Source organism: Scyliorhinus torazame, chromosome 3 (assembly GCF_047496885.1).
Source record: "Scyliorhinus torazame isolate Kashiwa2021f chromosome 3, sScyTor2.1, whole genome shotgun sequence".
In the NCBI taxonomy this organism is placed as follows: Eukaryota; Metazoa; Chordata; class Chondrichthyes; order Carcharhiniformes; family Scyliorhinidae; genus Scyliorhinus; species Scyliorhinus torazame.
Genome location: NC_092709.1, coordinates 249,892,311 through 249,914,548, shown reverse-complemented (window position 1 = coordinate 249,914,548; position 22,238 = coordinate 249,892,311). Strand labels below are relative to the sequence as shown.

The 22,238-nt window shown below is 52.9% G+C and overlaps 1 protein-coding gene across 1 annotated transcript in view; it reads left to right on the top strand.

The window, feature by feature from the left end:
- atp8b5b (ATPase phospholipid transporting 8B5b) overlaps positions 1-22,238 on the top strand; it is a 502,620-nt gene that overhangs the window by 360,773 nt on the left and 119,609 nt on the right. The window contains exon 20 of the mRNA XM_072497094.1: positions 3,082-3,187. Within this exon, the coding sequence (XP_072353195.1) occupies positions 3,082-3,187 (106 nt within the window). The remainder of the gene's footprint in view (positions 1-3,081; positions 3,188-22,238) is intronic.

Here is a 22,238-nt window from a genome sequence, read left to right as displayed (position 1 = left end):
AGGTTCGGCACATAGACCTGTATGTGGGCAGCATAGACAGCTCCCAGGCGAGTTGCGGGCATTTTCCTCCAAGCTGTCAGAATTCAGCGTGGAAGACGGCATCCTCTTGTGGGGGACGCGTGTGATTGTTCCGGAAAAAGGCCAGGAGCTGATACTAAGAGACTTGCACAATGGGCATCCAGGTGTGACCAAAATGAAAATGTTGGCCCGGAGTTATGTCTGGTGGCCAGGCCTCGACACTGACATTGAGAAGGTGGCCCAAAACTGCTCCATTTGCCAGGAGCATCAGAAGCTTCCGCCGGCCGCGCCCCTACATTACTGGGAATGGCCAGGGCGGCCTTGGGCGTGCTTGCATGCAGCCTTCGCAGGCCCTTTTCAAGGATCCATGTTCCTTCTATTAATCGACGCCCAGTCTAAATGGCTAGAGGTGCATAAGATGCAGGGGACAACGTCCTGGGCAACAATTGAAAAGATGCGTTTGTCTTTTAGTACGCATGTCCTCCCCGAGGTGCTGTTCACGGATAACGGCACTCCATTCACGAGTGAGGAGTTTGCGAGGTTCATAAAGATGAACGGCATACGCCATATCCGCACTGCCCCTTACCACCCAGCTTCAAATGGGTTGGCAGAGCGCGCAGTGCAGACATTCAAAAGAGGTCTAAAGAAGCAGTCTTCCGGATCAGTGGACACGAGACTGGCTCGCTTTTTGTTTTCGTATAGGACCACCCCCCATGCGGTGACTGGGGTAGCTCCCGCAGAACTCCTAATGGGCCGGAGACTTCGCACCCGCCTTAGTATGGTTTTCCCGGACATTGGCGCAAAAGCACGCCGCACACAAGAACGGCAGGGACAGGGATTTTCTCGGCATCGGCCGATTCGGCAGTTTGCGCCCGGTGACCCAGTGTTCGTTTGGAATTTTGCTGGTGGTGCCCAGTGGGTTCCTGGCATAATCTTTTGCCAAACGGGCCCTATATCTTACCAGGTGCAAGCCCAGGGTCGTCTCCAGCGCAAACATGTAGACTACGTTCGGTCCAGAAGACTCCTCGCCCCCGGAGCTCATTTCTACAGCCGCAGAGACCAGAGACAAGGGAAGGTAGTCCTCACAATTTTCCTCTGGTGCCTCACTCAAAGCCTGCGCAGGTCGTTACAGAACCGAATGGAGATAGAGACGCTGACATGACAGTGGCAGCAGACTCTGACTCCGAGATGGAGACGCAGGACGCATCAGAGGGGGAATCCTCGGGTCCACAGGTGGTGGATGTACAACCGTTACGCCGTTCATCACGGAAGCGCCGGTCTCCATCTCGTTACACGCCGCCTGATCCAGCGCCGCGTGCAAATGATGTCCGGCCTGCGGCAAAACGAGTCTGACGCCCTCCTTCGCCAGGGTCTTCGGTGGATTCCTTGGACTTTGGGGGGGAGGGATGTTATAACCTGCCTGCTTACCATTGGCTGGGGACTAATGACAATCCCACAATCCTGTGGGAGTATGAGCTTCCCCAATGAGGGGGGCGGAGAAACCATTAGTAAACTCCAAGTATAAATAAAGCTGGCCAGTTTGGAACCAGCAGGAAAGAGTGTACAGCAAAGGAAGTTGCTGCTGCTGTTATATATATATATGTTACTGTAAATAAATGTTATTACTTTGTATCCTTAAAACTCGTGCTGGATTCTTCGTGGCCCTCACAAAAGCCGGCCTCCCCCTCTGTGTCCCTCCTTAACCTGATGGAGACCGGGTCCTCAGGGTGTGGGGCGGAGCCCTGCACATGGGCCATCACTTCGAGCCTCTGTCGATGCTGCTGCCGCCATCTTCTCCGGCATCTGGCCACCTTCCCTGCCAGCAGCACCACAAGGGCAGTCTCCATTGAGTCCAAGATATCATCCATTCCATGTAATATCTGTAAGGAAATGGAGAGAGTGCAAGACTGACAACCAGCGGCGTCTTCCACCCGGGACTCTACCTTCCCCCATTGCTCCCTCCCCCAAACCCCCCACACAACCCCTGCCATCCGACATGCCCTGCCTATGCACCCCCGGCTGCAGCTCTCCAGATTCCAGAATCTTCACCCCAGACACCTGCACGCAACGTTACCTGGACCGGGCGCTGGCCCCCTCTCTTGTGCACACTCCCTGGTCGCTGAAATGTCTCCAGTGCTCGCGCCTGGCCCTGGGTGTTCGGATGTTGGCTGCTGCGGCCATGGTGTTGCCTCCCGCAGTGCTCAGGCACAGTGTGCAGGCATCATGGTCTGTTTGGGATGCTTGGCAATGACTCCCAATTGCTACATGGCACGCCTACCCACGGGAATCCACTTGGGAGCTGTGAAGTGCTCACTTAACTTTGATTGGCAATTCCCATTAGCAATAGCCTTCAGCCGTGCGGCAGAGACTTCTGCGGTCAGTGGGAGTTATGGGTGTTCAGTGGGTTAGACACACAGGGGCTAGGGATGCCTCTGCAATGAGATCCAAGGGGTGGCATGATGGACCCACGGGCACTGAGACCCCCGCAGCTCCCCTCCTTGTGGCAGCCCCTCCTGACATCAGTAAAATGTCAAGGGGTCTGGAAGTGGCCCTGAAGTGGGCACTTAATTGATACATCTGGCCATCCAGTCAGCAGCTCCTTGAGGTTCCTGCCACCGGTTTTCCTCCCAACACCTCCCACCGTTGTTTTGCCAGCCTTCCTACTTCCTATCCCCACCTCCTTAAGTCCAGAATTGTCCCTTTACATAGGTTTTGACAGGTTAGCTTGGTGCAATAATTGTGGGTGGGATTTTCCACTCCCCTGCGGCATGTTTTGTGGTTGAGGAGGTGGCCCGCTTTTGACCGGGGACAGAATAATTTAGTCCTGCCACTGTCAATGAGTTTTCCTGCTGTTTGCGCTCTCCACTGTTGGGGAACCTGCAATGGGGACGGGGGTGGTGGGGGGCATCATGGTTAGTGGGATTAAAAGATCCCGAGGTGAGAGCGGCTGGAAAATTTAAGCCCCTATATTTTACTATGCATATAAAAACACAGGTAATCTGGACTATTGTGTAAAGCAATAAAAATAAATTCTAAAATTGAAAACAATATTTTTTCTTACAGAGACAGCTGTAAATATTGGTTATGCATGTAATATGTTACATGAAGATATGAACAAAATATTCATCATTGAAGGAAGCAGTGCTGAAGAAGTACGTGTAGAACTAAGGTAGAGGAACAAAATTTGACTACTTTTCACCCACAATAGAAGGTTGAATTTGACAGAAAATAGACACATGGTGAAATTCCTGATTTTCTAGGCAGCAATGTCAAGAATACAAACCCTCAAATTGACTTAATTTGTTAAAGGGGCTGGTTTAGCACAGGGCTAAATCGCTGGATTTGAAAGCAGACCAAGGCAGGCTAGCAGCACCGTTCAATTCCCGTACCAGTCTCCCCGAACAGGCGGCGGAATGTGGCGACTAGGGGCTTTTCACAGTAACTTCATTTGAGGCCTACTTGTGACAATAAGCGATTTTCATTTCATTTCATTTCAAAGATATTAATTCCTCCTTATAATTAAATGAAACTTTAAACACAAAATATAATTTCAGAAGATATGCCAAGATAGCAACTTATATTCTGGGCATCACTCTTTAGGAATGATGTGACCAAAATCTTGATTGAACAGATGGGTTTTAAGGCAGGACATAAAGGAAGTCGAGGGGTTGAGGAAGAAAATTGCAGGGTTTGGAGCTAGATATATAAACGCCAGAGATATAGGATTGGAGAGTTTAGAGGCAGTTTTAGGACTGAAGGAGGTTACAGAATAATAACAACTATGGCCATGAAGACTTAGTTAAACACAAGGATAAGAATGTTAAATTGGCTCCCAGTACCTCACTGCCTCCAATATAGGGTGAGCAAAAACAGCAGTGATGGATGAGTAGGGTCCATTCCTCGAAGATCGTGAGGATTCTTATGTCTGGCACCCCTCCGCCAGTCTGGGCCCTCTCCCAGCGATTGTGGGAGAGCTTCTCCTGCTGAGATACAGAGAGGGCATCGTTAGCCGCACAGGTGGTTCACAGTGGTGGTGGGGGAGGGGGGGGGGGAGGGGGGGGGGGAGAAAAGGTTGAGGGGGGTTTGAAGGGAAATACAGGTGAAGGAAGGTTGGGGGCCACATGTAGGGATTGGGGGGGATGTGGGGGGGAAGGTTGAGAAAGGGCTTAAAGGTCTCAGGGGGTGGGACATTGGTTGGTGTCAACTGGCCCGTGCTACCCGGTGTAAGTTGTTGACCTATTTGTGGCACTGGAGTGCAGTCCTCCTGGACACGCTTCCTGAGCTGATGGCTGCTGCCGAGCGTGGTCCCGGAAAATCAGCTGGCGAATCGTCATTTGCAGCGTAAAGCCCGTGGGGCCTCGTTAAATGGACCAACTAACATTGAATACAGCTGCCAGCCTCGCCGGGCCAAGTGCTCGTGGCAGTTTCCGTTCGCTACTTGGAAATCTTTCTGGAGAATCATGCCCTTAGTCACTTTTCTGGACCCTGGGGAGTTTCACCCCAGTTTAGCCCACACTTAGAATTATTTACCAGCTCCGGGGAGCTGAACCCAGAGATCGGGCTGCCATTTTGAAAGGGTTCCCCGGTCTCCAAGCGAGCTTGTGGGTCCTCCACTGCCCCCACCCATGGGAAATGTCACCCCACATCCATGGGCACTACCCCACATCCCCCTAAATGAGAACACCTGCTATGGGGCCCCGGGGATTTCCTCTCTTCAGGCCCCTCTACACCCCCTACAGGTCCCCTCTCCAGGAACCTCATCCACCACCTTCCCCCAACCTCCCAGAGGCTTACATACCTGCCATGCACTCCCCACCCTTCATACCCTCCTTTCATGGGCTTAACCTCCCTCGGGCCCTTACCATTGGCAGTGCAGTCCGGGCACCCTTGCACTGGCACCTGGACAGTGCTTCTTCCAGCTTGGCACTGCCATCCAGGCACCTTGGCAGTGCCAGGGTGGCAGTGTCAAGGTGCCCGCATGCCAGTGGGAGGGCCAGGAAGCCACCATGCACTAATCCCGGCCACCCATCGACTCCAATGGCCTGGGAGACCTCCCGGGTGCCGTTCTGCCTGGTTCACATTTATGTGGACCTGTACTGAATGGCACCCGGCTGCAGCCTCCCTAGGGAGGGTGGTAGATCCCGGGTAAGTGCCCTAATTCTCACCGCTCTCTAAGTGAAGTTTTGTTTTCTCAGATCACCTCGGAATCTCCTGCCCCTCACCCTAAAACGGTGCCCCCTTGTCAACCAAGGGGAAAAGCTGCTTCCTATTTCTTCTTATTATTATGGGAACAGCTGCTTCCTATTTACCCTGTCCAAACCCTCCATAATTTTAAACACCTCAACCATATCACCCTCAGCGTTCTCTGCTCTAAAGAAAACAATCCAAGCCTATCCAGTCTCTCCTTTTGGCTCAGATACTCCAACCCAGGCAACTTTCTGGTGAAACTCTGTATCCCCTCCAGTGTAATCACCTCCTTCCTATAGTGAGGTGACTAGAACTGCATCCAGTACTTCAGCTGCAGACTAACCATCGTTCTGTACAGCTCCATCATAACCTCCTTGCTCTTATATTCTATGCCACAATTGATAAAGGATAGTGTCCCTTTTGCCTTCTTAACTATCCTATTCACCTGCTCTGTCGCCTTCAGGGATCTGTGAACAAACACCTCAAGATCCATCTGTTCCTCTAAGCTTCCTTGTGTCCTGCCATTTTTTCATACTCACTTGTCCTGTTTCTTCTTCCAAAGTGAATCTCCTCGCACTTATCAGCCACTGCACTGTCCATGTGACCAGCCCATCTATATCTTCCTGTAACTTACAACCTATAAAACCATAAGACGTAGGAGCAGAATTAGGTCACTCGGCCCATCGAGTCTGCTCTGCCATTCAATCATGGCTGATATTTTTCTCATCCCCATTCTCCTGCCTTCTCCCCAAAGCCCCTGATCCCCTTATTAATCAAGAACCTATCTATCTCTGTCTTAAAGACACAGTGATTTGGCCTCCACAGCCTTCTGCAGCAAAGAGTTCCACAGATTCAGCACCCTCTGGCTGAAGAAATTCCTCCTCATCTCTGTTTTAAAGGATCACCTCTTTAGTCTGAGATTGTGTCCTCTGGTTCTAGTTTTTCCTACAAGTGGAAACATCCTCTCTACATCCACTCTATTCAGGCCTCGGAGTATCCTGTAAGTTTCAATAAGATACCCCCTCATCCTTCTGAACTCCAGCGAGTATAGACCCAGAGTCCTCAACTGTTCCTCATACGACAAGCTCTTCATTCCAGGGATCAGTCTTGTGGACCTCCTCTGGACACTCTCCAAAGCCCTTCCTTAGATAAGGGGCCCAAATCTGCTCACAATACTCCTAATGGGGTCTCACCAAAGCCTTTTACAACCTCAGAAGTACATCCCTGGTATTCTAGCCCTCTCAACATGAATGCTAACATTGCTTTTGTCTTCCTTACTGCCGACTGAACCTGCACGTTAACTTTAAGAGAATCGCGAACAAGGAGCAGGATTCTCCGACCCCCTGCTGGGCCGGAGAATTGCCTGGGGGCGGGGGGCGGGGGGGGGCAGGAACCCATTGTATTTCATCTGCCACTTCATTGCCCACTCTCCTAGACTGTCCAAGTCCTTCTGCAGCCCCCTTGCTTCCTCAATACTACCTGTCCCTCTGCAGATCTTTGTTTCATCTGCAAACTTAGCAACAGTGACTTCAGTTCCTTCTTCCAGATCATTAATGTATATTGTGAAAAGTTGTGGTCCCAGCACAGACCCCTGAGGCACACCCCTAGTCACCGGCTGCCATCCTGAAAAATCCCCTTTATCCCCACTCTTTGCCTTCTGCCAGTCAGCCAATCCTCTATCCATGCCAGGACCTTACTCTTAACACCATGATCTCTTAGCTTATTTAAAAGTCTCCTATGCGGCACCTTGTCAAAAGCCTTTTGGAAATCTAAATAAATCATGTCCACTGATTCTCCTTTGTCGAACTTCCTTGTTAGCTCCTCAAAGCACTCTAACAGATTTAATGTGGAGATGCCGGCGTTGGACTGGGGTGAGCACAGTAAGAAGTCTTACAACAGCAGGTTAAAGTCCAACAGGTTTGTTTCGATGTCACTAGCTTTCGGAGTGCTGTTCCTTCCTCAGGTGAATGAAGAGGTATGTTCCAGAAACATATATATAGACAAATTCAAAGATGCAAGACAATGCTTAGAATGCGAGCATTTGCAGTTAATTAAGTGTTTACATATCCAGAGATAGGGTTAACCCCAGGTTAAAGAGGTGTGAATTGTCTCAAGCCAGGACAGTTGGTAGGATTTCGATAGCACAGGCCAGATGGTGGGGGGGTGAATGTAATGCGACATCAATCCCAGGTCCCGGTTGAGGCCGCACTCATGTGTGCGGAACTTGGCTATACGTTTCTGCTCGGCGATTCTGCGTTGTCGCGCGTCCTGAAGACCGCCTTGGAGAACGCTTACCCGGAGATCAGAGGCTGAAGGCCCTTGACTGCTGAAGTGTTACCCGACTGGAAGGGAACATTCCTGCCTGGTGATTGTCGCGCGATATCCGTTCATTCGTTGTCGCAGCGTCTGCATGGTCTCACCAATGTACCACACTGCGGGACATCCTTTCCTGCAGCGTATGAGTACGAAGTCTTACAACACCAGGTTAAAGTCCAACAGGTTTGTTTCGATGTCACTAGCTTTCGGAGCGCTGCTCCTTCCTCAGGTGAATGAAGAGGTCTGTTCCAGAAACACATATATAGACAAATTCAAAGATGCCAAACAATGCTAGGAATGCGAGCATTAGCAGGTGATTAAATCTTTACAGATCCAGAGATGGGGTAACCCCAGGTTAAAGAGGTGTGAATTGTCTCAAGCCAGGACAGTTGGTAGGATTTCGCAGGCCAGATGGTGGGGGATGAATGTAATGTGACATGAATCCCAGGTCCCGGTTGAGGCCGCACTCATGTGTGCGGAACTTGGCTATAAGTTTCTGCTCGGCGATTCTGCGTTGTCGCGGGTCCTGAAGGCCGCCTTGGAGAACGCTTACCCGGAGATCAGAGGCTGAATGCCCTTGACTGCTGAAGTGTTCCCCGACTGGAAGGGCACATTCCTGCCTGGTGATTGTTGCGCGATGTCCGTTCATTCGTTGTCGCAGCGTCTGCATGGTCTCGCCAATGTACCACGCTTCGGGACATCCTTTCCTGCAGCGTATGAGGTAGACAACGTTGGCCGAGTCGCACGAGTATGTACCGCGTACCTGGTGGGTGGTGTTCTCACGTGTAATAGTGGTATCCATGTCGATGATCTGGCACGTCTTGCAGAGATTGCCATGACAGGGTTGTGTAGTGTCGTGGTCACTGTTCTGAAGACTGGGTAATTTGCTGCACACAATGGTTCGTTTGAGGTTGCGCGGTTGTTTGAAGGCAAGTAGTGGGGATGACCTTGGCAAGATGTTCATCGTCATCAATGACATGTTGAAGGCTGTGAAGAAGATGACGTAGTTTCTCCGCTCCGGGGAAGTACTGGACGACGAAGGGTATTCTGTCGGTTGTGTCCCATTTTTGTCTTCTGAGGAGGTCGGTCCGGTTTTTCGCTGTGGCGCGTTGGAACTGTCGATCGATGAGTCGAGTGCCATATCCCGTTCGTACGAGGGCATCTTTCAACGTCTGTAGACGTCTGTTACGCTCCTCCTCGTCTGAGCAGATCCTGTGTATACGGAGCGCTTGTCCATAGGGGATGGCTTCTTTAATGTGTTTAGGGTGGAAGCTGGAGAAGTGGAGCATTATGAGGTTATCCGTGTATGAGGTAGACAACGTTGGCCGAGTCGCGTTTTTACATAACAAAAATAGAAATACTGATGGTAATAAAAAATAACAATAAGCATAGCCCAAAGCTTACAATAGAACTAATTACAAAACAGAATTTTTTTTTTAAAAACAGAACAAGGTGGGTTTTGTCCCAATGCCCAACTCACATTATAAGACCACAAGACCATAAGACATAGGCCATTCAGCCCATCGAGTCCACTCCACCATTCAATCATGGCTGATTTCAACTCCATTTACCCGCTCTCTCTCCATAGACCTTAATTCATCGAGAAATCAAGAATTTATCAACTTCTGTCTTAAAGACACTCAACGTCCCGGCCTCCACTGCCCTCTGTGGCAATGAATTCCACAGACCCACCACTCTCTGGCTGAAGAAATTTCTCCTCATCTCTGTTCTAAAGTGACTCCCTTTTATTCTAAGGCTGTGCCCCCGGGTCCTAGTCTCCCCTGCTAATGGAAACAACTTCCCTAGTCCACCCTATCTAAGCCATTCATTATCTTGTATGTTTCTATTAGATCTCCCCTCAACCTCCTAAACTCCAATGAATATAATCCTAGGATCCTCAGAGGTTCATCGTATGTTAGGCCTACCATTCCTGGGATCATCCGTGTGAATCTCCGCTGGACCCGCTCCAGTGCCAGTATGTCCTTCCTGAGGTGTGGGGCCCAAAATTGCTCACAGTATTCTAAATGGGGCCTAACTAATGCTTTATAAAGCTTCAGAAGTACATCCCTGCTTTTATATTCTAAGCCTCTTGAGATAAATGACAACATTGCATTTGCTTTCTTAATTACGGACTCAACCTGCAAGTTTACCTTTAGAGAATCCTGGACTAGGACTCCCAAGTCCCTTTGCACTTCAGCATTATGAATTTTGTCACCGTTTAGAACAAGGTGGGTTTTGTCCCAAATGCCCAACTCACATTATAAGACCATAAGACATAGGAGCGGAAGTAAGGCCATTCGGCCCATCGAGTCCACTCCATTCAATCAACCCCCCCCACCTGAACCCCCCAACCCCCCCCCCCCCCCTCCCCCCAGGATGCTGCTGCTGCTGACACTTACTGCTCCCCTAGAAAGTCAAGGAAAGGTTGCCACCGCCGGGAGAACCCCATCAAGGACCCTCTCAAGGCAAACTTTATTCGCTCCAGGCTGAGAAACCCCGCCATACCGCTAACCCAGGTCTCCACGCTCGGGGAGCAAAGGCCAGTACCTCGGCCTCTTTCGCTTCCTGCACTCCCGGATCCTCCGCCGCCCCAAATATCGCTCCCGTTGGACTTGCCTTCACCCGAGCGTCCAAAACCCTAGACATCACCCTTGCAAACCCCTGCCAGAATCCTTTAAGCGCCGGGCATGCCCAAAACATATGGGCATGATTCGCCGGACTCCCTGCACACCTCGGGCACCTGTCCTCCGCCCCAAAAAACCCACTCATTCTTGCCGGTGTTATATGCGCCCGATGCACCACCTTAAACTGGATTTATCCGAGCCTGGCACATGGTGAGGAGTTCACCCTGCCCAGGGCATCGGCCCACAGGCCCTCATCCAGCTCCTCGCCCAACTCCTCCTCCCACTTATCCTTCAACTCCCCCACTGAGGCTTCCTCTACCTCCTGCAGCTCCTGATATATGTCCGACACCTTCCCCTCCCCTACCCAGGCACCAGACACCACCCTATCCTGGATCCTACGTGAGTGCAGCCGCAGGAATGTCCACACCTGTTTTCTAAGGAAGTCCCGAACCTGAAGGTACCTGAACGCATTCCCCGGGGGGCAGGCTGAGCCTCTCCTCCAGCGCCTGCATGCTGGGGGAAACCCCATCTATAAACAGGTCCCCCATCCTCCTAATAGCTGCCCTATACCAGCCTTGGTACCCCCCATCCATCCTACCCTGAGCAAATCTGTGGTTATTCCGTATCGGGGTCCACACAGAGGCCCCTTCCTCTCCCCTGTGTCTCCTCCACTGCCCCCAGATCCTCAGTGCTGCCGTCACCACCGGACTTGTGGTGTATCGCGCCGGCGAGAACGGCAGCGGAGCCGTAACAAGTGCCCCTAGACTGGTGCCTCTACACGACGCCACCTCCAGCGGCCACCGCGCCGCCCCCTCCTCCATCATCCATTTCCTAATCATGGCCACATTGGCCGCCCAGTAATAACTGCGGAAGTTCGGCAGAGCCAGTCCTCCCCCTCCCACCCCGGCTACGCTTCAAGAATACCCTTTTGACTTGCGGGGTTTTATTCGCCCACACAAATCCCGTAACAATCCTATTCACCTGCTTAAAGAAGGACTTGGGGATGAAAATGGGGAGGCATTGAAATATGAAGAGGAACCTGGGGAGAACCGTCATCTTCACAGTCTGCACCCGTCCCGCCAGGGAAAGCGGGAGCATGTCCCACCTTTTAAACTCTCCCTCCATCTGCTATTAGCCAGGTTCATTTGAACCTGTGCAGGGCATCCCAGTTCCCGGCCACTTGTATCCCCAAGTACCGAAAGCTCCTCTCCACTATCCTGAGCGGGAGCTCCCTCAGTCTCTCCTCCTGGCCCCTACCGTGGACCACGAACTGCTCACTCTTCCCCACGTTCAACTTATACCCCGAGAACCTTCCGAATTGCCCCAGGATCCGCATGACATCCCCCATCCCCTCTAATGGGTCCGAAATATACAACAGCAGGTTATCCGCGTAGAAGGAGACCCGATGTTCCTCCCCTCCGCGCACCAGCCCCCTCCAATCCCTCGAAGTCTTGAGCGCAATGGCCAACGGCTCAATTGCCAGGACAAACAGCAACGGGGACAGGGGACAGAATTTTTGCCAACAGCTTGGCATCTACGTTCAGGAGCGATATCGGCCTGTAGGACTCACACTGATCCTTCTCCTTCTTCAGGATGAGCGAGATCAATGCCTGCGACATTGTCGGAAGGAGAGTCCCTTTCGCCTTTGCCTCATTCAAGGTTCTCAGCAGTAGCGGGCTCAGCAGCTCGAGAACTTCTTATAAAACTCTACAGGGAAGCCGTCCAAACGGGGCTTTGCCTGTCTGCATGCCTGCCAGCGCCCTGACTACCTCCTCCAACTCAATCGGGGCCCCCAGTCCCTCCACCAGTTTTGCTTCCACCCTTGGGAACCTCAACCAGTCCATGAACTGCCTCATCCCTTCCTCCTCCCCGGGGGGTTCCGACTCGTATAACTTCCCATAGAACTCCCTGAAGACTTCATTAACCCTCTCTGGGCTCAGCACCATGTTGCCTTCCCTATCCCACACTCCCCCAATCTCTCTGGCCGCCTCCCTCCTGCGCAGCTGGTGCGCCAGCATCCTACTCGCCTTCTCCCCATACTCATAAACTGCCCCCTTCGCTTTCCTCAGCTGCGCCTCCGCCTTCCCCGTGGTCAGCAAGTCAAACTCCGCCTGTAATTTCCAGCGCTCGTTCAACAGCCCCCCTTCTGGGGCCTCCGCGTACCTCCTATCTACCCTGAGTATCTCTCCCACCAGTCTCTCCCTCTCCGCCCTCTCCTTCTTCTCTTTATGGGACCTAATGGAGATTAACTTTCCCCTAACGACCGCCTTCAGAGCCTCCCAAACCACTGCCACCGTCACCTCTCCTGTGTCGTTCGGTCCCACATAATTCTCAATACTCCTCTCTATCCACCCGCACACCTCTTCGTCCGCCAGCAGCCCCACATCCAGTCGCCAGAGAGGGCGCTGACCCCGTTCCGCCCCCAGTCGCAGTTCCACCCAGTGCGGGGCATGGTCCGAGACCGCAGTGGCCGAGTATTCGACCCCCTCCACCCTCGGGATTAACGCCCTACTCAACACAAAGAAGTCTATTCGCGAATAGACTTTATGGACATGTGAGAAAAAGGAAAACTCCTTCGTCCTTGGCCACGCAAATCTCCAGGGGTCCACTCCCCCCATCTGGCCCATGAACTCCCACAAGGCCCTGGCCGCCGCCGGCCTCTTTCCCGACCTGGACTTGGAACGATCCAAGCTCGGATCCAAGACCGTATTAAAGTCCTCTCCCATTATCAGGTGACTTATCTCCAAGTCCGGAATCCTACCCACGCGCCTCATGAAGTCTGCATCGTCCCAGTTCGGGGCATATACATTCACTAACACCACCCGGGCCCCCTGCAGCTTGCCACTCACCATTATATACCTGCCCCCCTTGTCCGCCACGATGCTCCCCGCCTCAAATGCCACTCGTTTACTGACCAAAATGGCCACTCCTCTGGTCTTGGAGTCTAACCCCGAGTGAAACACCTGTCCCACCCATCCTTTCCTCGCCTCGTCTGGTCAGCGAGCTTTAAGTGCGTCTCTTGCAACATGGCCACGTCCGCCCTCAACCCCTTCAAATGCGAGAACACGCGGGACCGCTTGACTGGCCCATTCAGGCCCCTCATGTTCCACGTGATCAGCCTGTTCGGGGGGTTGACCACTCCCCCATCCCGCCGACTAGCCATCTCCCTTTTTCGGCCAGCCGCGTGCCCTCGCCTCCCTCCTCCAGCTCTCCCCCCGGCGCCCCCCCCCCCCCCCCCCCCCCCCCCCCCCCCGCCCGACTCTCCATCCATACCCCAATAGCCCTCACCTGGCTCCCCTTCAATCAGCAAAGCAGCACCCCTCCCCCCCCAGCCCCCCACACCCCTCCCCCCCCCGCTGCCAAGCATCCGCTTAGCTCTTGTTTCCCCCCCGTTGTGCTTCCGTGTGTCAGCTCACCCATGCTGACCCCGGCCGCTCCCGCCTCTATATACCGACCCTTAACTTTTTGCGTCCTTCGGGCCACCCTCCCCCCCTCCCCCGCAGGGTAGAGGGGCCAGCGCCATCTGGGACCTCCCCGTGCGCCGGACAACCCGTCCCGGGCGTTTCCCGCCCGCTAACACCGAACACCTGGAAAACAAAACACCTGGAAAACAAACAAAACAAACAACAAAACCACCAACCAAACTAGGGCAGGCAGGCCCGTAAACTTATGCTTTACCCGCCATCCTCCCTTCGGTCCCTCCCCACCCGCACATTTCACCACCATAAAACCGTCCCTTAGTTCAGGTCCAGCTTCTCCTGCCTGATGAACAACCACGCCTCGTCCGGCGTATCAAAATAATGGTGCTTGTCCTGGTATGTTACCCACAGTCTCGCTGGGTGCAGTAGCCCAAACTTCACCCCTTTACTGTGGAGGGCCGCCTTCGCCCGGTTAAAACCTGCACGCCTCCTCGCCAGCTCAGTTCCCAGGTCCTGGTAAATTTGGATCTCGCCGTTCTCCCACTTACTGCTCCGCTCTTTCTTTGCCCACCGCAGGACTCGCTCCCGGTCTGCCAAGCGCTGAAACCGTATCACCATCGCCCTCGGTGGCTCGTTTACCCGTGGCTTTCTGGCGAGAACCCTGTGCGCTCCATCCAGCTCCAAGGGCCGGGGGAAGGCCCCCGCGCCCATCAACGTCCCCAACATTGTGGCCACATACGTGCTCGCGTCCGCCCCCTCCACTCCTTCGGGAAGGCCCAGGATCCGCAGATTATGGCTCCGAGACCTACACTCAAGGTCATCCAGCCTCTCCTGCCATCTCTTATGGAGTGCCTCATGCACCTCCACCTTCACCGCCAGGCCCAGGATCTCGTCCTCGTTCTCCGCCACCTTCCTCCTCACCTCCTTGATCTCCTTCTCCTGCGCCTTCTGGTTCACCACAATTCTTTCCATGGAGGCCAACGCCTCCGTTTTCAGCTCCATGAAGCAGTTTTTAAGGAGCTCCTGCCATTCTCTGGTCCACTGGGCCCACACCTCCCGATCTTCTCCGGCCGCCATTTTGTCCTCCCGGACCTTCTCGACCTTCTTCCCCGGGTTCGCACGTCTGCCGGCTCCGCTCCTGGTTCTCTCCATGCACCACCGGGGGGAACCTCTCCCACGTCCGTTCCGGCGGCGGTCCCTCCTGTCAATTACCGCCGCCACTCCTTTTAGCAGCCCGAAAAACCAATCCCGGCGGGAGCTGCCATTCGCGTGACCTAGCAGGTCTGCTTCACTCCCTTCTTAAACAGAAATATTGGGGAATAAAGTATTTAGTTAGAGGGAAGGAAATCAGTGTTAGTAAGGAAGTGATGTTAGGGAAATTGATGGGACTGAAGGCTGACAAATCGTCAGGGCCCGATGACCTACACCCCAGAGTGCTTAAGGAAGTGGCCCTAGAAATAGTGGATGCATTGGTAATCATCTTCCAAGATCCTGTAGACTCTGGAACAGTTCCTACAAATTGGAGGATACCTAACATAACCCCAATATCTAAAAAGGGAGGTAGGGACAGAACAGGGAATTATAGCACAGTCAGCCTGAATTCAGTAGTCGGCAAGTTGCTAGAGACCATTAAAATAGATTTAATAGCAGAGCACTTGGAAAACAGTGGCAGGATTGGACAGGGTCAGCATGGATTTACAAAAAGGAAATCATGCTTGACAAGTTTACTGGAATTCTTCCAGGATGTAACCAGTAGAGTTGACAAGGGGGGAGCCATTTATTACCTCCAGGAATAATGTACATATGTGCAGTAAAGGGTTCAAACTAAGAGCTGTCCCCATGCTTGTAAATACACACAGTTCTGACCAACAGTAGACTGACTCCCAGGTGTGGGTGATGTGTTCTCTTACATTACTGTGTGAGCGGTATAATATTCAGTCCGTCGATTTCCCTCTATGTACCATATACTATAATAGACCTGGAATTGTGCAACAATACAGCACAGGAACAGGCCCTTCGGCCTTCCAAGACTGCGCCGACCATGGTACATGCCTAGACTAAAACTGTATGCATTTACGGAGTCCATGGCCGGGATTCTCCAAGCCCGCGCTGGGTCGGAGAATCGCCGGGGTGAGGGGGGGTTGGCGCACAAATTCCGTCACGCCGCTCCGACGCCAGGCCACCGATTCTCCAGCGACCGGAGAAGCGGCGGCAATCGCGCCGGCATGGGCGCTGGTCGGGGCCATTGAAAGCGGCCCCCGCGGCAAATCGGCACGCTCGACGGACAAAGTGCCCGCCGAGTCCTGCCACCGTCGTTTGCATATGTTCCTACCCGGCGGGACCTTGGCGTTCTGGCTGCGGGGCCGTCCTGGTAGGGGGTGGGGGGTGCCAACACCAGGGGCAGCCTCCACGGTGGCCAGGCCCGCGACCGCGGGCAACCGATTGGCGGTCGTACTAATTCCGGGGGGGGGCCTATGTTCCTCCGCGCCGGGCCCCTGTAGGGCTCCGTCATGTTGCCCGTGGGCCAGCATAGAGACGACCGTGGCGCGCATGCGCGGACCCGAGCTGGCCATGGCGGGCCGGCCTTCGGTGCCGGAGCAGCGCACAGCACTCCGGAGTCGTTCTAGCCCCTGAGGACTTGGAGAATGACTGGGCCTGGAGGCCCATTGACCCCGGCGCCACTCGCGTCGGTTTTGATGCCGGAGTCAACACTTGCCCGGGATTCCGGAAAATCCCGGCCCATATCTTTCCATTCCCACCCAATTCATATATTTGCCGAGATGTCCCTTATATGCCGCTATCGTACCTGCTCCCACCACCTCCCCAGGCAGTGCGATCCATATTTACCACCCTCTGTGTAAGAAACCTGCCTCGGACATCAGTTCTAAACTTTTCCCCATGCGCTTTAAATCTATCCCCCCTAGTACTTGTCTCTCCTACCCTAGGAAAGAGCATCGGACTAAACATTCTGTCCATGCCACTCATAATCTTGTAGACCTCTATCAGGTCGCCTCTCAACCTCCGTCGTTCCAGGAGAACAGGCCAGTTTTATCTAACCTCTCATCATAGTTAATGCCCTCCATACCAGGTAACATCCTAGTAAACCGCTCCTGTACCCTCTCCAAAGCATCCACACCCTTCTGGTAGTGTGGCGACCAGAATTGTACACCATATTTCAAATGAGACCTAACTAAGGTCCTGCACAGCTGCAACATGACTTGCCAATTTTTACATTCAATTCCCCGACCGATGAAGGCCAGCATGCCGTATGCCTTCTTGACCACCTTATCCACATGCGTTGCCACTTTCAGTGATCAGTGGACATGCACGCCCAGATCTCTCTGCCTGCCAGTACTCGCAAGAGTTTGACCGTTTATTGTGCAATTGGATCTTCCAAAGTGCATTACCTCACACTTGTCCGGATTAAACTCCATCAGTGATGCACTATCAATTACGACGAGATGAGAGTAGAGAGTAATCGAGGCTTTATTACGCAGAGATGTGGAGCCTCCCGCAGCTGCTGCTGAAATGGCTGTAGTTCGGAGAGCCCACCCATTTATACTCCGCCTCCTGGGTGGAGCCAGCAGGCAGGGATCTACCCCCGTACCTGTAGTACGAGGGCCTTACCGTAATACCCTCGTATGCAGTATACACAATACAACAGTGGTGACTACCACATTCACCCCCTGTTAAAAAAGAGTCCAGCAGGTGTGGTGGAAAACTATTTACATACAGGTTGTTTAAAATTTTAGAAAGAGTTTACAAATTTAGACGATCGGGCGCCTTGATCTGTTGTTGCGAGCGCCGCAGTTTTGGTGATGATTCAGGCGTCGGTTCGGTCGTCGGTGACTCCGGGAGCATGTCGACCTCATCTCCATCCGCGGGTGGGACCAAGGGGAGGACAGATCGTCCTGGAGCGGGGGCTGTGGTGGGGTGCGCTGGGGTGAGGGAGGGTGGCGCCGGGGCAGCAGGGTGGTGTGGGGACCCAGCTGGTGCCAGGTCCCTGAGGGAGATTGTGTCTTGGCGGCCGTCGGGATACGTTACGTAGGCGTACTGGGGGTTCGCGTGGAGTAGCTGTACCCTCTCAACCAACGGGTCCGCCTTGTGGAGCCACAGGTGCTTGCGGAGGAGAATGGATACTGGAGCTGCCAGCCATGTTGGGAGCGAAACCCCGGAGGTGGACTTCCTGGGGTAGGCAAAGAGACATTCATGGGGAGTTTCGTTAGTCGCAGTGCACAGGAGCGACCGAATGGAGTGGGGGGCGTCATGGAGGACCTCTTGCCAGCGGGAGGCCGGTAGATTTCTGGACCGTAGGGCCAGCTGGACGGCCTTCCAGACCGTCCCATTCTCCCGCTCCACCTGCCCGTTTTCTCGTCCTGCTCGAGGCAATGCCCTTGTTGAGCAGGTACTGGCGCAGCTCATCGCTCATAAATGAGGATCCCCGGTCGCTGTGGACGTAGGCGGGGAAATCGAACAGATCGAAGATGGTGTTGAGGGCTTTGATGACGGTGGCAGACGTCATATCGGGGCATGGGATGGTGAAGGGGAATCTGGAATATTCGCCAACCACATTAAGAAAGTACGTGTTGCGGTCGGTGGAGGGGCCCTTTGAAGTCTGCGCTGAGGCGTTCAAAGGGGCGGGAGGCCTTCACCAGGCACGCACGGTCTGGCCGGTAGAAGTGCGGTTTACACTCCGCCCAGACCTGGCAGTCTCTTGTGATAGAGGTGACATCCTCGATGGAATAGGGCAGATTGCGGGCCTTTATGAAATGATAAAAGCGGGTGACTCCTGTGATGCGCAATCAATTGCACAAAGACGCAGATTGGGTACAATTGTGGCTTGATTGCAGTCAGATGCGTGGCCTCCTGCTGCAGCTGGCGAAATGGCAGGGCAATGGAGGTCACGCATATTTATACAGATCTTAGTGGGCGGAGCCAGCCGGCAGGGGCTACCTGTACTGCAGGTCCTACCTTACATCCCATAATACAGTGGTTCACCACATTCACCCCCGGTTAAAAATGAGTCCGGCGGGGGTGATATGAAACTATATACACATAATGCAATTACGTACAGTGTTAAGAATGGGGAAAAAAAGGAAGAAAAAAAAGAAAAGTCCATGTTGATGGTCCAGAGTCCGTCAAAGGTTCAGCCGATCCAGTGCTTTGGTGCTTCGTTGGGAGCGGCGTAACGGTGGCGGTGAAGTCGGTGCTGGCGGTCGTGGGGGGTTAGTCATCGGGGAACTCCGGGAGCGTGCCGAAATCCTCTTTGTCATCTTGTGCGGGAAGGGGGGAGAGGGGTTGGTCTGGTGGGGTCAATGTTGGCGGCGCAGTGGGAGGTGGGGGGGGGGGGGCGCATGGGTGGGGGAGTGTGTTGGGGTGGAACCTGACGGTGCCAGGTCCCTGAGAGAGACAGTATCTTGGCGGCCGTCGGGGAACTCCACGTAGGCATATTGAGGGTTGGCGTGGAGCAGGTGAACCCTGTCCATCAAGGGGTCCGCCTTGTGGAGTCGGACGTGCCTACGGAGAAGGACCGGTCCTGACGCTGCGAGCCAAGTCGGGAGCGACACCCCGGATGTGGACTTCCTGGGGAAGGTAAAAACACGTTCATGGGGTGTGGTATTAGTGGCGGTGCACAATAGTGACCGGATGGAGTGTAGAGCGTCAGCGAGAGGCTGGGAGGTTCCTGGACCGTAGGGCCAGCCGGACGGCCCTCCAAACCGTCCCATTCTCCCGTTCTACTTGCCCGTTTCCCCGGGGGTTGTAGCTGGTCGTCCTGCTGGAGGCGATACCCCTGCTGAGCAGGAACTGACGCAGCTCATCGCTCATGAATGAGGATCCCCTGTCACTGTGGATGTAGGTGGGGAAAGCAAACAGAGCGAAGATGGTGCTGAGGGCCTTGATGGCGGTGGCAGATGTCATATCGGGGCATGGGATGGCAAAGGGGAATCTGGAAAACTCATCGACCACACTGAGAATGTACGTGTTACGGTCGGTGGAGGGGAGGGGCCCTTTGAAATCCACGCTGAGGCTTCAAATGGGCAGGAAGACTTCACCAGGCGTGCACGGTCCGGCCGGTAGAAGTGCGGCTTGCACTCCGCACAGACCTGGCAGTCCCTGGTGACTGTCCTTACTTCCTCGACGGAGTAGGGCAGATTGCGAGCTTTGACCAGATGGTACAATCGAGTGACCCCCGGGTGACAAAGGCTGTCGTGTAGGGCCCGGAGTTGGTCTACTTGTGCGCTGGCAGATAGAACATAGAACATTACAGCGCAGTACAGGCCCTTCGGCCCGCGATGGTGCGCTGACCTGTGAAACCACTCTAAAGCCCATCTACACTATTCCCTTATCGTCCATATGTCTATCCAATGACCATTTGAATGCCCTTAGATCATAGAATCATAGATCATAGAATTTACAGCGCAGAAGGAGGCCATTCGGCCCATCGAGTCTGTACCTGCTCTTGGAAAGAGCACCCCACCCAAGGTCAACACCCCCACCCTATCTCCATAACCCAGTAACCCCACCCAACACTAAGGGCAATTTTGGACACTAAGGGCAATTTATCATGGCCAATGCACCTAACCTGCACATCTTTGGACTGTGGGAGGAAACCGGAGCACCCGGAGGAAACCCACGCACACACAGGGAGGATGTGCAGACTCCGCACAGACAGTGACCCAAGCCGGAATCGAACCTGAGACCCTGGAGCTGTGAAGCAATTGTGCTAGCCACAATGCTACCGTGCTGCCCATATGGTCTATGATCTATGATCACCATCTGAGGAAAAAGGCTCTCACTGTCCACCCTATCCAATCCTCTGATCATCTTATATGTCTCAATTAAGTCACCTCTTAACCTTCTTCTCTCTAAGGAAAACAGCCTCAAGTCCCTCAGCCTTTCCTCATAAGATCGTCCCTCCATACCAGGCAACATTCTGGTAAATCTCCTCGGCACTTTTCCAATGCTTCCACATCCTTCCTATAATGCGGCGACCAGAATTGCACACAATACTCCAAATGCGGCCGCACCATAGTTTTGTACAGCTGCAACATGACCTCATGGCTCCGAAACTCAATCCCTCTACCAATAAAAGCTAACACACTGTACGCCTTCTTAACAACCCTCTCAACCCGAGTGGCAACTTTCAGGGATCTATGTACATGGACACCGAGATCTCTCTGCTCATCCACACTGCCAAGAATCTTACCATTAGCCCAGTAATCTGTCTTCCAGTTATTCCTTCCAAAATGAATCACCTCACACTTTTCTGCATTAAACTCCATTTGCCACCTCTCAGCCCAGCGCTGCAGCTTATCTATGTCCCTCTGTAACTTGTAACATCCTTCCACACTGTCCACAACTCCACTGACTTTAGTGTCATCTGCAAATTTACTCACACATCCTTCTACGCCCTCCTCCAGGTCATTTATAAAAATGACAGACAGCAGTGGCCCCAAAACAGATCCTTGTGGTACACCACTAGTAACTGAACTCCAGTCTGAACACTTCCCATCAACCACCACCCTTTGTCTTCTTCGAGCTAGCCAATTTCTGATCCAAACTGCTAAATCTCCCTGAATCCCATGCTTCCGTATTTTCTGCAGTAGCCTACCGTGGGGTACCTTATCAAATGCTTTACTGAAATCCATATACACCACATCGACTGCTTTACCCTCATCCACCTGTTTGGTCACCTTCTCAAAGAACTCAATAAGGTTTGTGAGGCACGACCTACCCTTCACAAAACCGTGTTGACTATGTCTAATCAAATTATTCCTTTCCAGATGATGATACACCCTATCTCTTGTAAACCTTTCCAAGATTTTGCCCACAACAGAAGTAAGGCTCACTGGTCTATAGTTACCGGGGTTGTTTCTACTCCCCTTCTTGAACAAGGGAACAACATTTGCTATCCTCCAGTCTTCTGGTACTATTCCTGTAGACAAAGATGACTTAAAGATCAAAGCCAAAGGCTCAGCAATCTCCTCCCTAGCTTCCCAGAGAATCTTGGATAAATCCCATCCGGCCCAGGGGACTTATCTATTTTCACACTTTCCAGAACTGCTAACACCTCCTCCTTATGAAGCTCAAGCTCTTCTAGTCTAGTAGCCTGAATCTCAGTATTCTCCTCGACAACATTGTCTCTTTCCTGTGTGAATACTGACAAAAAATATTCATTTAGCACCTCTCCTATCTCCTCGGACTCCCAAGCACAACCTCCCACTACTGTCCTTGACTGGCCCTACTCTTACCCTAGACATTCGTTTATTCCGGACATATCTATAGAAAGCTTTAGGGTTATCCTTGATCCTACCTGCCAAAGACTTCTCATGTCCCCTCCTGGCTCTTCTTAGCTCTCTCTTTAGGTCCTTCCGAGCTAACTTGTAACTTTCGAGCGCCCTAATTGAACCTTCATGTCTCATCTTTACATAAGCCTCCTTCTTCCTCTTGACAAATGTTTCGACTGCCTTAGTAAACCACGGTTCCCTTGCTCGACCACTTCCTCCCTGCCTGACAGGTACATACCTATCAAGGACACGCAGTAGCTGTTCCTTGAACAAGCTCCACATTTCCATTGTGCCCATCCCCTGCAGTTTTCCTCTCTATCCGATGCATCCTAAGTCTTGCCTCATCACATCATAATTGCCTTCCCCCCAGATATAACTCTTGCCCT